General features: G+C 27.4%; 1 protein-coding gene across 1 annotated transcript; it reads right to left on the bottom strand.

The window, feature by feature from the left end:
* Positions 1-12,131: 12,131 nt before the first annotated feature.
* Positions 12,132-13,578, bottom strand: LOC105139262 (transcription factor/transcription regulator). The gene has a single exon (XM_011045637.1). It carries the CDS (start codon positions 13,059-13,061, stop codon positions 12,414-12,416), a length of 648 nt encoding a protein of 215 aa, XP_011043939.1. The 5' UTR covers positions 13,062-13,578; the 3' UTR covers positions 12,132-12,413.
* Between the last annotated feature and the right edge of the window lie 3,303 nt (positions 13,579-16,881).

The following is a 16,881-nucleotide window of genomic DNA, read 5'->3' as shown; positions in this document are numbered from 1 at the left end:
TTAATTTTTTAAAAGTAAATTCAAATTCAAACTTTGAAAAAAACCATCAATATTTTAGATTTTGATTTTCAATTTTTTAAAAAAATTAATGCTTTGAAAAAATGATTGCCACCATCTTAAATTTTAAAATTTTAAATTTTAAAAAAATAACTGCCAACCTTCTAAGATTTCAAAATTTTAAAAAATAATCTATCTATAAATATTATCATATACCTTAACATTTTTTCTTCTCATTCCATTGTTTTCTCTCCAATCAAAAATATATTTCATTAAAATTCATCATGAATCATTCTAATTTTAATTTTTATGATGTTTTTGATTTTGAAGATGATACTCCTGTGTTCGCTTTTCAAGTTGTTGTCGTTGTGATTGTTGAAGAAGAATCGAATAATCAAGGGCGGAGAACAAGGTATCGTGACTCTATTCTTAACTACAATATTGTCAATCGTAATAAAAAGAAAGATGAGTTAAGGTTATATAATGATTATTTTGCTGAAAATTCTAAATTCACAAAAACTCAATTTCAAAGAAGATTTAGGATAAGTCATCATCTTTTTTTTCGAATTGCAAATGCAGTGGAAGCTCATAATCCATATTTCAAATAAAGGACAGATGCTCTTGATGTTCTTGGTTTATCTTGTTTTCAAAAGATAACTGCAGCTCACAGAATAAATTCAAATAAAGGACATATGCTTTTGATGTTCTTGATTTATCTTGTTTTCAAAAGATAACTGCAGGTCACAGAATACTTGCATATGGTATTTCTGCAGATCTTACTGATGAATATCTTCAAATTAGAGAAAGCACTACGATAGAAAGTCTTAGAGCTTTCGTCAAAGACATCGTAGAAGTTTTTGGTGATTGGTATCTAAGGGTACCAAACGAGGCTGATATTTGTTGATTATTATCAATTAAAGAGCAGCGTGGATTTTCAGAGATGTTAGGGAGTATTAATTGTATGCATTGGAAATAAAAGAAATGCCTAATTGCATGGCATGGGATATATATTGGTCATTGTCGTGAACCAATTATAATTCTAGAGGCGGTGGTTTCACAAGATATTTGGATATGGCATGCCTTTTTGGAATGCCTAGATCATTAAATGATATTAATGTTCTTGATTGGTCACCTATCTTCGCTGCACTTGCTAAATGTCGTATTGCTCTTGTCAATTATACAATTAATAGGCATGAATATACAGTGGGATACTATTTAACAGATGTGATTTATCCTAATTAGTCAACTTTTATTACGACAATCCCAAGGCCATTAAGAACAAAGAGAAAATATTTTGCAAGCAAGAGTCTGCAAGAAAGGATGTACAGTGGGCATTTGAGGTGCTCCAATCTCGTTTTGTAATTGTATGTGGACCTGTTCGATATTGGGATGAAAAAACGCTTGCAAATATTATGAAAGCTTGCATAATAATGCATAACATGATTATTAAGGATGAAAGAACAATGAACCTTGGATTTGAACATGAACATGAAGTTAATTCTTTTATTTCAGTGTCACATGGTGAAATACCAGAACTACATGATTTTCTTCAAACTCATAATTGAATCAGGGATAGAGTAACTAGCTCTCAACTACAAGAAGATTTAGTTGAACATTTATGGAAACAATATGATAACGAGTAGAATCATTAGCTTTGAACTTCTTATGTCATCATAATTTTCAAGCTTTTTATGGTTTTTTTTTTCATTATAGTTGTTATCTTTTAAGTTAATCAATCTTACTTATTGTTGTTAAATGTTGGAAGAACTTCAAAAAAATATTATAAATTGATACCACTTTTATAACAATATATTTAAAATAACCAATAAATTTCTAAATATTTAATTAAAAATACATTTAAGCAATAAATAAATCTAGTTAATTAAAAATTAAAACCCTTCTTTTGCAAAATTTCTAACTTTCTATTTTAAAAATACGCTACAGAAATTGGATTCAAATTAAAAATATTCATTTTCATAATCTATTCTTTTTTCTCAATCTTGACCAGTTCTTGTTTCTCTTGACTTTTTTGAATCATCATAGCTTGATGCTTTAACATAATTTTTCTGTCTAGTTTCTTCTGATCCTCAATTTCAACTAGAGTATCCCTAAATTATTGTAAAAGATTTGTTATAGTTGTCTTTCCAACTTTATCTTTACCTTGTTCACGTTTAAGTTGTTCATTTGCAGCCTTCCGACCAATTGGTCTATCTTGATAAATCAACGATTCACTTTTTTCTTCTAAACTAACAAAATCAGAGGTAGATAGAGCTGATGAAGTCAATCTTGCATTGACATGACTTTTTTGTTTCTTGTTTGACCTTTGATGTTGACTTGCACGCTTAAATTGCCATTTGAGTTATTTTCTTAAGATAACCCAACAATGTTCTAGTTGAAATCATTTGTCAATGCAAGAAGCATGCATTTATCAAGTATCATTAATCTGGTAAGTAAAAAATTAGAGAAATTAAATAATGTTAAAATATATGTTAAACAATTTAACATGAAAACGAATATTAAAATTACCCTTAACTCTTCGGTCATTCCACTTTACTGATGATTTTCAATTTAAGTAACAAATCCAACAAATTTATTGACTTTTTTATTTATTTCTTGCCATCTATTTGAGATGTTTATTTGGGAATGATTATTTAAATTTCCTCCATTCTCTACAAAGTAAGCAAGTACTCAAATCTATAATTGTTTTGTTTGTTGTTCAACTCCTGTAATTGGATCTTTGCTTGTATTTAGCCATGCAGAGACACGTAAACAATCTTTCTCTAGTGAGAAGTTTTTACTTCTTTGTGAATTTTTTATTGCATGGACATTTAAATTTGAGTATGTTAAGTCATCAATTAATTGATTAGAATCACTTGGTTGAGAGAGAATATTTTCTGACTTACTCATAAGAAAATTAGTGAAGGAGCTTGGAAAATTTGAATCCATCTATATTAAAAAAAAACCTCAAGTTAAAACCTTATAGGAGAGTGTAAAAGAAACGCACATTCAATATCTAGCAATTTTATAGTCTACATACATGTGAATTAATAACAAGCATTGCATCCTACTTGTTCTAACATTACAATTTGACTATTTTTTGAAACTAAGAGAGAATTGATATACTAGTTTAATTACATTTTTAATAAGACAAAATATAATTAACCTTAAATTAAAAAAAAATCAAAAATAAATTTTAAATATGTCACTCTATATTTTTATCAATATTAGCTACCATTATTACTTCCTCTTAATTTTGTCAAAGATCACAACATAAATAAAAAATTATTTTCCTTAACCCATATCAAAAACCTAAAATAAAAAATAAATAAAAATCATCACAAATATCAAATTAACAACAAAAGATCTACAAAATCAAGAGATATTGAAGACAAAATATAAAAAGCTTTTAAAAAAACATACCTTTTAATTTCAGCTAATTAACACAACCGATGCTATTAATTAACCAGAGAATAATTGATTCTTGTTTTTCCAAATTTGAGAGAAGAGTGAGGTATAATATAAAATTAAAAAAAAAATAAGTTTCTTTCCTTGCTTTTAAAGAAAAAAACACGGTTGACCAACGACTATAAAAATAGTTGTTGGCAACGTTAATTCCATTTTAGTTATTCTACAAAAACCTGTAGAAATAGCTCTTCCCAAATTAAATAGCTATTTTGGCTTCTCTTTTGCCTGCTGTGTTGAAATGGTAAAATAAAAAAACAAAAGTTAAATACGTTGAAATGGTAAAATAAAGAAACAAAAGTTAAAAGGACATGTTTTTAAATTTACCTCTTCATTTGCCTCTCCCGAAGATGCTCTAAATGCACTTTCACACATCAGAGATGCTTTTTCTAGCCATTCCCTCTTTCCTAGTCAATTATTTCTATATCATCTCTACCACCTCTCTTTTGTTTATTATATTTATTTAAAAAAAAGACAGTGAATTGAAAAGGTACATGAAATTGACAAAGAAACTAAATTATAAATAGATTTAAAAATAGGAATTCAATATAATTTTTTAGACTTCGATTAATAATTAATTAAATATTTTAGTTATAGGGATTACATTATAGTTAAGAATTTACATTTTAAATTGAAGGACTCGATACAAGATAATATTTGATAGGAAAAAATCAATTGATAAAAAGAGTATATAGTTTGGGAATGCAATTGGAATTTGGAATAGATTACATTGATGACCCACATAATGGCATGGGCCAATTAATTTTTTATAACATATAATAGAGATGCTTAGTCAGCAATAATATTTTTAAAGAATCAAGAAAAACTAGGCATTTTAATTATTAACTTGACTGGATCCAATAAAATTAAGCAACATAATAATCTAATTTAAATGGTAGGCAACGATAGCAGACAAACAATATAAACAACTATATAGTAACAATTAACTAAAACAAATGAGTAACTAATATCATATTCAGAAGGAAAAGAAAAAAGACATCGCTGGAGACTCATCATCATTCCAGTATAGATATCATCCACCACTAAAAGAGCTTGTTGAGATGATTTAAACCCCACAACAAACAGATGTATGATGACATTGAAAGAATCGCATGGGTCACCAGAGCAACACAATTAACTCTATACTCAAGAATACAAATTATTATTAAAAATAAATTTAATAAAGAAAAATAAATAAAAAGACTCAAGATAATTCAATTAAATAAATAAAAAAAGATTAAACAAAGGATGCAGAAAGTTAAAAAATAAATAGAGCCAAAAAAAATAAAAATTGAAAGATGAAGCTGAAAAAAAATTAAGCTTTAAAAAATGATAAATAAAACAAATTGTTCTTGAGCGAACCCCTTAAAGTTGAGTTAATTTTTAAACTTTCAACTCATGAAATCCTAGAAACAGGCTTAATCAAGAAGTTTAATACCAAATAAATTAAATATTAAATGATGAAATCAAATAAAAAAAATACTAATATAAAAAATTTTGCAAAAAAAATAAATAAAAGAATAAGGATGAAATCCAATAGGTAAAAAATAATAAAGGGTAAAATCACACAAAAAAAAAAACTCAATTCTAAAAGTTATTTTAGATTCTATAAATAACAATTAAAAAGTGGAGACCAAAATTGACAAAGCATGAATATGAAATTGAAATAAAATTTTAATCTAATAAATAATTTCAAATTAAACAAACAATAACTAAAAGAACATGAACTAAATAAAAAAGAAATGGAAGTTTAGTGGGTGATTTGAAAAAACACAAGGCAAATGCAAACACTGAGGAAGAAAGAGGAAATAAAGAATAAGAAAAAAGGGTCACTAATACCAAACTAGAGATCTTTTTTGTGTATAGGCCACTTTTTAATTGAAGAAATATCAAGACAAACTAGACGTCATCCCAGCACAACAATTTTGGTTGTTGGAATTAGCTGCATGCACCATCCAAAGACCATGAAGCAACTGACATATGTGTCAGTATATTTAAAAAAAATACTTTTAATTTATTAAATACTAAAATGACCCCATCCTAACTCATTAATTAAAAAAACTAGCAATGCAATGCAAAAAATACTCTTCAACCAAAGGGTTAAAAATTTTAACTTTTAAGACAACTAGGTCTTTTTACCATGCATTTCAAATTAAAAATACGTAAAGCCCCCTCATTATTAGTTAATTTGTTTTATTCCAATGATAAATAGGTTATTTTTCTATACACTTTGTATGTGAAAAATACAAAACTAACCCTCAATTGAAGCTCAAAAGGTTATTTCTTTTAAGGGTAATGATATAAATCTATTGTCATTAGAACATAAAATGCTTGTCTTATGCTTAATTAATTTAAAAATACTAAAATGGTCCAATTACATAGATAATTTTACCCTCAACCATTAGCCAATTAGATTTATTTTAAAGGATAAGAAGGTGAAAAGAAAATTTCCATTCACAGTACAATGTGTTTACATGAACAATATTTTCATCTTTTCTTTCAGTTTTTTTAATAGGCAATTAATATAAAATTACTAGAAAGATGAAAGAAAAAACACAAAGAAACAAATTAATATAAAAAACACCCTTTAATAGTTTTGCCTCCAAAATTCACTAAAGTATTGATTCTTATCCTCATGATTATTATTGATAAATTTATAAGAACCTTATATTTTTAGCGCCCTATAAACCTGGTTGAGATGTGTGTGACACTCATGATGCTTTCAATCTCTAAATTAACTAGCATGGACTTGACAAGATGGATGTGAAAGTATCTATGGAGTATAAAACGTTGATTATCAAAGGTGAAAGTGCAAAACAAGAGGATGATGAAAAAAATTACAAAAAATTATAAAAATTATACAAATCTAATGAGTCATAGCTAAATGAGAAAAGATATTGCAGTTGTTGTGGTGCTTAAGTGTGTGTTTAATATTGTGATATAAGGTATTTTTCAAATATGGTTTTCATTTGAAAATACATCCAAATAATTTTTTTCATTTTTTATTTTTATTTTTTATCAGTATATCAAAACCATCATAAAACACTAAAAAAAACATCAATTTGATATTTTTCACATTAAATGCTCTTTTAAAACGTGCTTTAACATAGGTTTAAATGCAATGCCAAGGGGAGAGTTGATGTTTTCCATGTTAAGGTTGTGTATGTTGAATGTGGTTTTTGTTAATTTCAATTGATGGTAACTAGATTGATGGGCCGTGTTATACTATATGCTAAACCAAATTTCTTTCAACATAAAAAAGAGCTCAGACGAAATAAGCATTCTTAAAAGGAACAAAAAAATAATATGAGAATTAGGTTACTGACTTGATTAGATTTAATAATTTCAGCTAATTTAATAGTACGAATAGAAAAATACAATGAAAATAAATAATCCTATGAAAAAATGACAATGATCAACTCAAAAAATGAATATGTATCAATACCATGAAAAGATATCCTCTAAATGTTTTCAAAAGGTCTCTGTATTCTTATTTGATAATAAAACAAAAATTAAATAAGAATGTAATAACATTATAGAAAGTAAAATGGAAAAACAAATCGTAGCTTAATTTTTAGCAAATCAAATGTTGAATAATAAAATTAAAAAAATTTAAACAAGATTAAAAAAAAAAAAGCCTAATCCAAGCTCACTCATTTTAACATGATAATATGTAAGCAGGTTGTGTACATGATACTATCGTAATCCTATAAAAACAAATTGAATAAAACTTAAAATGTCAATTATCAAACAAGGAATGTTGTGGGCAAAACTGGAAAAAAAACTTATTTTTTTAAGAAAAGCAATGAAAAAAAAACCCTAGCCAACTCGGGTTAACATATCAAGCCTGTAACTCAGGACATAAGATCAAAAAAACCCTATAGAAAGGAGAGTGAAAAAAAAAAGCACGAAGACCAATTCCTAACTAATAAAATATTGATGAATGAAATTAAAAAAAAATAAAAAAACATAAAAAATATCAAAGTCAACCTAAGCTAATCTTAAAAACTCATGATATTGGTCATGTGCTTGGGACTAACCCCATAAAAAAAAATCTTAAAAATTACGAAGCAAAATTCTCAATTAACCAAATAATAAGGGATGAATATGAACAAAAAATGAATAAAAAAAGGATCCAAAACAAAGAAAATAGTAAACAAAAAAATGAAACCGAATTTGATAAAAATAAATTAAAATCAAATATTAAAGGATGAAACTGGCAAAACTCAATTAAGAAAAGGACTAAAAAATAGCAATCAAACAAATAAGGACTAAATTCGATATCAAAGTTAAATGAAATTAAATAATGAGGGATGAAATTGAAAAAAACAATAAAAAAGATAAAAAACAAAGAAAATAGAAATCAAAAGAATAGAGACTAAATTCGATACAAAAAACAAATGACAAGACACCTTTAAATTTTGGTAGGCAAGCACAAAACTCAATGAGAAGAAAGAGAGAAAAAAGAAAGGAGAAAAAAAATACATTGATGCCTAAATGCGAGACCGCTGTGTACATGTGCTTGCCCAACGAGAAAATCACGCTAAGATGCTTCTAATACCACTACTTTAGGGGGTGTTTAGCTTTCATATGACGTTTCACATGTCATCTAATGGCAGTGAATAATTCCTACACACTGGCACGTGCGTTGTACATGCTATCCTATTTGTTCTGCACATTTACTCCAATCCCTATATTTGTTTTAGTTTTAATTTTGATGCCTTAACACTTAATTGTTTTAAATTAGTTAAATTTTATGCACTAAAAGTTCCCCTCAATATTACAAAATGTTTTTACCAATGTAATTAAGTTAAATATCACATAAATTTAATTTGAAAGGATTAATTAGAAGACAAATTATGGGACTAAAAAAAAACTAACCTTGATCTTGCAAATTAATCCTTGATGTTGGCATATAAAAGGGACTCAATATTTATTCAAGTTTAGAATTTGATTTTCAAAGCTCTAATTCTTGTAATTCAATAAAATTTTATCTTATTTTGCCAAATCGAGGATCAACCAAGCAAGATTATTGCCCGAAAACTGCAAAACCTTTGCACATAAAGATAAAAACAAATAGCCATGACTAATTTAATAAAAAAAACAAATATTAAAAGATCAAATTAAAATAAAAATAAATAAGGGTTAAAGTGAAGAAAAACTTTGGGACTAAGAAAAAAAAGAGAAACACCAAGCCATGATGTTCTTTCCTGCAAGGCATCGTAAGACACTATTCCCCTTTAGTTTTTTTTTTTTTTAATTTCGTGAGTGGATAATAGAGAGTTGTGACTTTTAATTTGTGAATAATAAAATAAATGGAGCCAAGACTTCATTTGTTATTTGGGAATTAAGAAAATGTTGAAAGATTGTGAGGTTGATTATAGAAAATTTATCAGAAAGGTTGATTGATAATGGTGGTAAGGTTAAAAGAGGAAATTAGGATGTGTTAGGCATGTGGTGAAAGTTTGGAGAGAATATGTTAAAACTGTAAGATTTAAAGATGAGATGTTAAGGCATAAAAAATGTTGAAGGGAGAAGTTTTAGAATGTTTTAGAAAGAGTTAATAAATTTATAAATAATGGTGGGCCCCAATATGAATTAATTTTATATTAAATATGTTTATAAGAAAATTTAAATAATTTATGGTTCAAAATATAAATGAAAGAAAATACAAGACCAGAATAAATTTTAATTCTAAAAAGGGATGGAAGAACACACAGTCAAGAATTTCTCTTCATCCCTCCCTCCCTTAGGTTAAACACGTAACCCCATTTTTGGAATTAAATATTAACCTTCTTTAAAATTTTCCCTTATCAAAAAATGGAAAAAATAATAATTTTATATATATATATATATATATATATATTTTTACAATTCTAATAAAGGTATATCATTACATTAAATAGTTTAAATTTAAAGGTTTATTCAGTCAAATGTATGACTAAAAACTTTGTGGTTCTATATATGTAATTACATGAGTAACATGTTTCCCGAGCAAAATGAAAACTTTTAGTTTCAAGTACGGGCGGGCCTAATTTTTTCCAAAAAAAAAAATCAAGTAAAAGTTAAAAACAAAAAAAAAATATTCAATACTTGATTCATTAACTCAATTAAATTTAATAAACTTGATTAATTTAAATAATTTAAATAAAAAATACAACATTAATAAATAAATTAATAAAAATAATTGACAACATGTCAAAATAATTGAATCAAGTTTATCCAAGTTAACATGGAAAATTTACGATCTAATTGTGATATTGGGGTAATCTCATTGAAAAAAAACTAAATAATATAATGTTCAAAGGTGAAATTAGTAAACACTAATGAAAAAAAATATTCTTGTCAACCTAAGTTATCTCGTCAACCACTTAGAAAGGGAAACAAAAAAAAAACATGAAAATCAATTCTTAATAAATTAAATATTTAAGGATGAAATTAAAAAAATAATAATTTAAAAAATACCAAATTCAACTCGTGTTAGTCTTCAAAACCGATGACCCTAGTCATCATCCTGAGACCAACACCATAAAAAACAAATCTTAAAAACAATAAAGTAAAATAATAAATTAATAAAATGATAGGGGATAAAATTGAAAAACAATACAATAAAAAAATCCTTCAAAACAAAAAAATGAGAATTAAAAGAATAAGTACTAAATTTAATACAAAAATAATTTGATATAAAATATTGGTGGGTGAAATTGAAAATAAAATCCAATTAGAAAAGTAATAAAAAAAAAACAAATAACAATTAAAAGAATAAAGACTAATTATATCAAATCAAATCAAATGATAATGGGTGAAAAGGAAGAAAAAAATAAATAAAAATAAACAAATAATAATTAAATAATGAGAATTAAATTGGATGCATAAAAAAATTAAAGGACATATATATTCTTTGATATGGAGAAGAGAGAGAAAAAAAAATAAAAAGATCTATTGAAGACTAATCACTTATTTAAATGCCACACCTGTGACATTATTTGAAAGACCAGCACAAGACATTTCCAACACCAATGGGGAAGATGGTGTTTAGACAATGAGTGATGCCATCCAACGAACACGAGCGTTGCCCAAATGACAGCATGTGCCATGCACATGTCTTTATTTTTTATTATTAATATTTTAATAATTAAAAAGACTAAATTGCTTGTGACCTAGTATATTAATTACAAAAAATCTAGTGCAAGTACCATTGGTTGAAAGGTTTTTTTTTTTTTGAAATGATATGGATGTATTTATACTATTCAGAAAAATGTTAAATGAACCTATTAATTATAAATTAACCCGTTACATCTTTAAACAAATTTAACTTTTAAAGGTAATATAATTTTTATATGATGCTTATGCAAGGTTAAAAGACTATATATTATCCCAAACAATTGGATAATGATATATCTAGAAACTACCAAATTACCCCAAGAGAAAAATAACAATATTTTTATTGGAAGGTCAAAAAAATAATTATACTATTATGATGATTAGGAATATTTGTCTATATATATCCAATATTTTCTTATCTAGTTTCTTTTCTAATAAAATGTATTTCCATGTAAATTTTACTGTACATGTCATGTTAATTTCTTTTCAAAACTTTTTTTTTCACTATAGAGTTTTTTTTTTTCAACAATTAGATCCTTACATTGTTCTTTATTAACAAAACTAATAAAAAATATTTTTTATTACTAATTTTAATTTTTTCTTGAATAAGTAGTTTATCAATTAACTCTATAAACAAAATTCTTGCATAATTAATTTATAAGTGAGTTTGAAAGTGATTTCACTAGAAAAACAACAAAGTCCAACAAATATTATGAATTTGAGTTTTCATAAAAAAGCAAAAGTACATACAAAGTAAAATACAATTAAGTTTTTTAGGAAGTTTAAAAAACTAAGAACTCTAAAAACGAAGCCAAATTGTTTCAAATTAAACCATATTTTTTATGGATATTCAATAAAAGAATAAAGAAAAATACAGTCAATGTTCTAAATATATGACAATTTTGTTTGACTTGGTCGCCCTCAGTTGGGAAGAAAAACTAAGGAGTTCAGATTTGATATAGAACAAATTGAAGAGATTACTACTGTTTAATCGCTGAAAATTGAGTTGGTTGACTCTTTTATAGTGTGAGTTGACTCTCTTTCGGTGATACCATTGATAGAAAAGAGTACTCAGATAGAAGTCAGTGGGATATCTCAAGAAAAGTATATGTGAATTTGACTTTTTATATTAAATTAATTCTGACCTTTCTTCGATCTATAAATAGTTGGAATATTTCACATTTGCAGTATGTATTAGTATTTGGTACCCTTGAAAAAGTTTCACAGCTTAAATTCTATATTTCAGGAAATGAAAGGATGCCTGTGAGTGTTATAATTATTATAGTTTAAAATATTTTTTTATTTAAAAATATATTAAAAAAATTTAAAAAAAAAATTATTTGTTGTATCAGCCATTAAAATGATATAAAAACATAAAACAAATTAATTTTAAAAAATATTTTTTAAAAAAACACAATTTCAATTGTAAAAAAAATATTTTTTTAAAAAACACAATTTCAATTGTGTTTCTAAACATCATCAAATTAAATGATAAACAGGAAATTTTGTTATTTAAAAATAAATTAATGGAGTTCATTTTCCATTCATGAAGATGAACAACAAAGAAATGAATAATTTAAAGGACTACAGTACCATATTCAATACTATATTGTAAATTTTTCAACAAGATGTGAAAGGAAAAAAAAATCATATTTAGGGATAATGAGGTGCAGAGTCCAGATCAAGCTCCCTTTTTGTCCCTCCTCTCAAAAAAAACGTTCCAGGTCTAGCTATTTTTAGATATACCAACCCTATATATTACAACAACAATTATAGACTAATCAATAGACTATATTGTTGAAAAAATTAACACGATGATTTCCGCAAATATATATTAATACTGGACTTAGTTAATACTGTGAGTCCACTAGGCCACGAAGAATGTTCACCTGCATCTCAAGACTTGCTATGTAACTTCCCATGTCGCTAAACAATTCATCAACGCCCATCTCATTCCCTCCCGGCATAAGAGATCTTAGACTGGCCAACCGGCTTCCGATCTGCTCTTCCTCATCACTTTGCTCAGCAGCTTCTGTCTTGCTTCTGGCCCTCTTTAATCTCTTGTTAATCGTGGCCTTGCCATTAGGGCTTGGAGAAACTCTCTTTTGAGAAGTTACATTTGGTGAGCAATGATTATCCGCATCGTTTTTCAGAATGCTTGGGCCATGCATTGAAAGACGTTTCAATGAGGCATGGTGATCGATGGAAGAGTCATGAAATCTACCAGCATTCGTATTCTTGTGAAGCCTCCTTTTCAAGGCTCGACTCCAAGCAAACCCTGGGGTGGACATCACCAATGCCATGTCTACTTCATGTCTCACACTTTCGTCTAGCTCAGAATCATGGCCATAATTGTCATCTACTAACCTGCATGTTTTTATCCTCGTCAGAGCTGGAACCAAATGGCTCACGTAATTCCTAACAAACATTGTTTGCGCTATCAAGCTTGGCTCAAGAGGATATACACATCTCCGTTTAGCACTCATCTGTTCCTCCATGCAAGAAGTGAACAACAGGAACTGATGGTCGTAGAAAAAATGGAGGTAAAAGTAGTGCAGCCACAAGTTCCGGGGGGGAATTGTCACACAAAAGACAGAATCTTAGAAGTTAAGACCTGAAAGAACAATGCTGCAATTACGTTGATAGAGAGAGAGGGAGAGAGGGAGGGAGGGAGGGAGGAGCTGCTTCTCTAGTGCCCACAAGGGATGCAAAGAGAAACAGCAAGAGCTGGAATAGAGAGCAGCTAGTGAAGCACATGGAGTTATAAACAAAGAATTGGTGCTAACTATCTGCAGGGGCCAACGTGACACCCTAGCTATCCCAGATCAATTCGATATACCCCACAAAAGGCACCATTCTCATTCAAAAAACTTTGGCGTATGGGAGCCAGCCCACAAAAATAATTGGAGTGACGCGGAGATTCAGTAACTATCGTCACCCATGAAATGAGAGAACGCAAATCCCATGATTTTAGAGCAAATTACGGTGTGTCGAGGTAAATATACTGACCACCCCTCGCAGCCAACAACGAAGATTGGCGTCCAAAATCCTGGGCTGGCCTCTTTGGAGTGGGCACATGGCCTCACATGCTTTCCTTTGCTTTTCCCCCACCTACCTAAAGGACTCTCTCCATGTGCACTACGAAACAAAACATTAAAACCCCACTATAAATGCCCTCACATGTCTCCACCCCTCCATGACTGAATACTCTTCTTCTTCTTTTTTCTTAAATACTCCCTTCCGGCTCTCCTACTTTTAATGGATCTTCCCCATATTTCAAATCAACCAGCTCAGCCCTGCATGTTTCTCGACCACTTTTCAACCATTTTTATATCTACTTCAAGCATAGGCTGTTTCCAAGAGGTTATAATTAATGATATATTAGCTATCATTTTTCTTTTTTAATATAATATATATTTTTTTAATTAATATGGGTGTTTGACAAATTTACATGCATGTTGATTAATCATATAAATTCTAAAATTAACTATTATATAATCTTTAGTAACAATCATATGTAACTATAAATTTCAAATTTAAAACCACAAGAAAAGCAAGATCTCGAGTTAGACCACAAATCAAAAAAAAAATTATTTTTGATATCACTATATTAAAATTATTCAAAAATAAAAAAATAATTTAATACAAAATATAATTTAAATGTCTTTAAAAACATTGTACCACCTTGAAAACAAACATTGCCTTTGGGTTTGCTTGCTCAACAGCTTCGTTTGATGGAGAAGGGGCAAGGTTGGTATTTCGAAAATTTCAACCCATCCAAATTTTAACTGATTCCTTCTTCCCTAAATAATAATACTGCAGCGTATCAGGTGGTAAACTGCAAAGAGTCTCAAGATAGCACAAGAAATCCCAAAAATCAGTGTTAATTTTCGTTATTTATTTCTGGATTTGAAAACCAATCAATTATCTTTGGATCACACTCCCAAGAACTTATTTTCTCAGTATTATTTATTTTTCTAGTGTGGTTTAGCAACTTCACATTCTCTCTCTATCGTATTGTAATTTGCTTTCCTTGCTTTCTTCTTCTTTAAAATGCTCATTTGCTTGTTTTTGTAACAGAGCAGTGCATTACATGCTATTATCAGCAATTAGGGAAACATTTTGTTGATATTTAATTACATTGCCGATGGAAACCTGTCATTAGAAAATATGTTCTTGAGGATTTTATTTTTGCATGTTCAGTATCTCTATTAGCAATTTCAAATGCAGATGAAATGCTCATGAAAAAATGAAAATTCTTCCACCCATTTTCCATCGGCAGCTAGTTTGCCGACATAATTTCTCATTGCCTATTCCGTCAATTAAACATAAACATCATGCAAGTTTTATCCAAAGTATCTGAATAGGAGGAAAGATTTCAATGGAAATGACAACAAAATCTCCCTTTTCGTTCGTGAATCAGATGATGTTTTCACAATTTTATTTTATTTATTGGTTAGTTGTTGTTTTATTTTATTCAATTTTTTTTTTTGGATGGTTGATTTGAATAGCCTTCATTTAGGGGAGACTTTCCAAAAAATTTTTACCTCATTTCTCATATTTATGATTATTGAAAAAGAAAAAATTGAATTAAAAGACCGAGGTGTTATTGAAAAAAAATTAAATTAAAAGACTATATAGGTGTTATATATAGTTGGAAAATATTATCAAAGAACCATCTCACCTAAAAACTTAAGCTATTAGGTGAGGTTCCAGGATATAATTTATATTATTTTCTAATACACCCCCTCAAGTGAAAGCTCTTTGAGCTTGAAACTTGCACAGACTTACATTACCTTATGCTTAATTTTTATGAAATAAATGGGGATGGTGAGATTTGAACTTGAGATAATTTGGTCATCAAGACTCTGATACCACGTCAAAGAACCATCTCACATAAAAGTTTAAGCTATTAGATGAGATTTTAGGATATAATTTATATTATTTTCTAACAAATACTTTATGGATTATAAAAAATAGATTAGAAAATAATTTATTAATATTTTTTTCAAGTTTATTACAAATATGGATATCAAATCTGATAGATAAAAAAGTTAAAAAGAAAATTAGATTGAATTTTTTTAATTTTTAAATTATCTTAAATAAAAGATATAAAAATAAAAAGAATAACAATCAAATTTTATAATTAAAAAAAGTTGAAAAAATATGAAATTAAAAAAATTTAATTTGATTATTTTAAATAAAATAAATAAAAATAAAAATCAAATCTGACAGATAAAAAATTTAATTAAAAATAATGATAAAAATAAATAAATAACAATCAAAAGAATAAGAATCAAAATTGATACAAAAAATAAATTAAATCAAATTTTAGAAAATTAAATTAAAAAAATTAAAATAAAATATATAACAATCAAAAAATAAAAAAATATAAAAAATAAATTAAATCAAATTTTAGAAGATTAAATTAAAACAATTAAAATAAAATATATAACAATCAAAAAATAAAAAATAAATTTTGATATAATCAATAAATAACATGTCAAAATTAAAAAGAATTTTTTTTTTTTAAATCAAGTCAAGTTTTTATTTAATTAGAAAACAATAAATAACATGTCAAAATTAAAAAGAAATTTTTTAAAAAAAATCAAGTTAAGTTTTTATTTAATTAGAAAGTATTTTTGAATTATCAACTCCGATAAACAAACATGAAAAATAAAAAAAAAATCAAAAAATCATTTTCCATGAAAAAAACAGTGATTATGCTATCTCTCCTTTCTTAATCAAACTAAATTTCACAAATTTTACATCCTGGAAAAGTCAGTTTTTACCACTGTTTAATACGCAAGGCCTTACAGGTTTAGTCAACGAAAAGGAACCAGCACGTCTCCAGGAAATCTTCAATCATGGAAGCCAATCTTGCATGGTTCAAAATATTCAAACTTTAAGTCTCGTTTGTCTCGCAATTGGAGGTGTTTTTACTCTAATCTCAAATTTAAAACTGTTTAATTAAGCTAATTATCAATGGAGTTCACCGAAATTAGGTTAAAAAAGCATATATAAAAGCATTTTCTGTCCTGAGGGGAAGAGAAAAGGTGGATCTTTGCAAATCTATTACTGAGATATCGTCTAGTGCTTCACAATATGTTTTTGACCGCTAGGATGTCTTCCATCTTCTCCTGCTTTTTTTCAAAACTAGCTCATCATTTATTTTTTAATTTTATTATTCACATAGACATACGATTTTGTGGTTTAAATTACTCAAATTATTTTCTTATGATTATAAAAAAAATAAAGCAATTCCTTAACAATTGTATTAAGTTTTCAAAGCTGTTTAAGAAATAGATTTATTATTAG

This window comes from Populus euphratica, unplaced genomic scaffold, assembly GCF_000495115.2.
Source record: "Populus euphratica unplaced genomic scaffold, PopEup_1.0 scaffold141.1, whole genome shotgun sequence".
Classification (NCBI taxonomy): domain Eukaryota; kingdom Viridiplantae; phylum Streptophyta; class Magnoliopsida; order Malpighiales; family Salicaceae; genus Populus; species Populus euphratica.
This window is presented reverse-complemented; position numbering and strand designations above follow the sequence as displayed.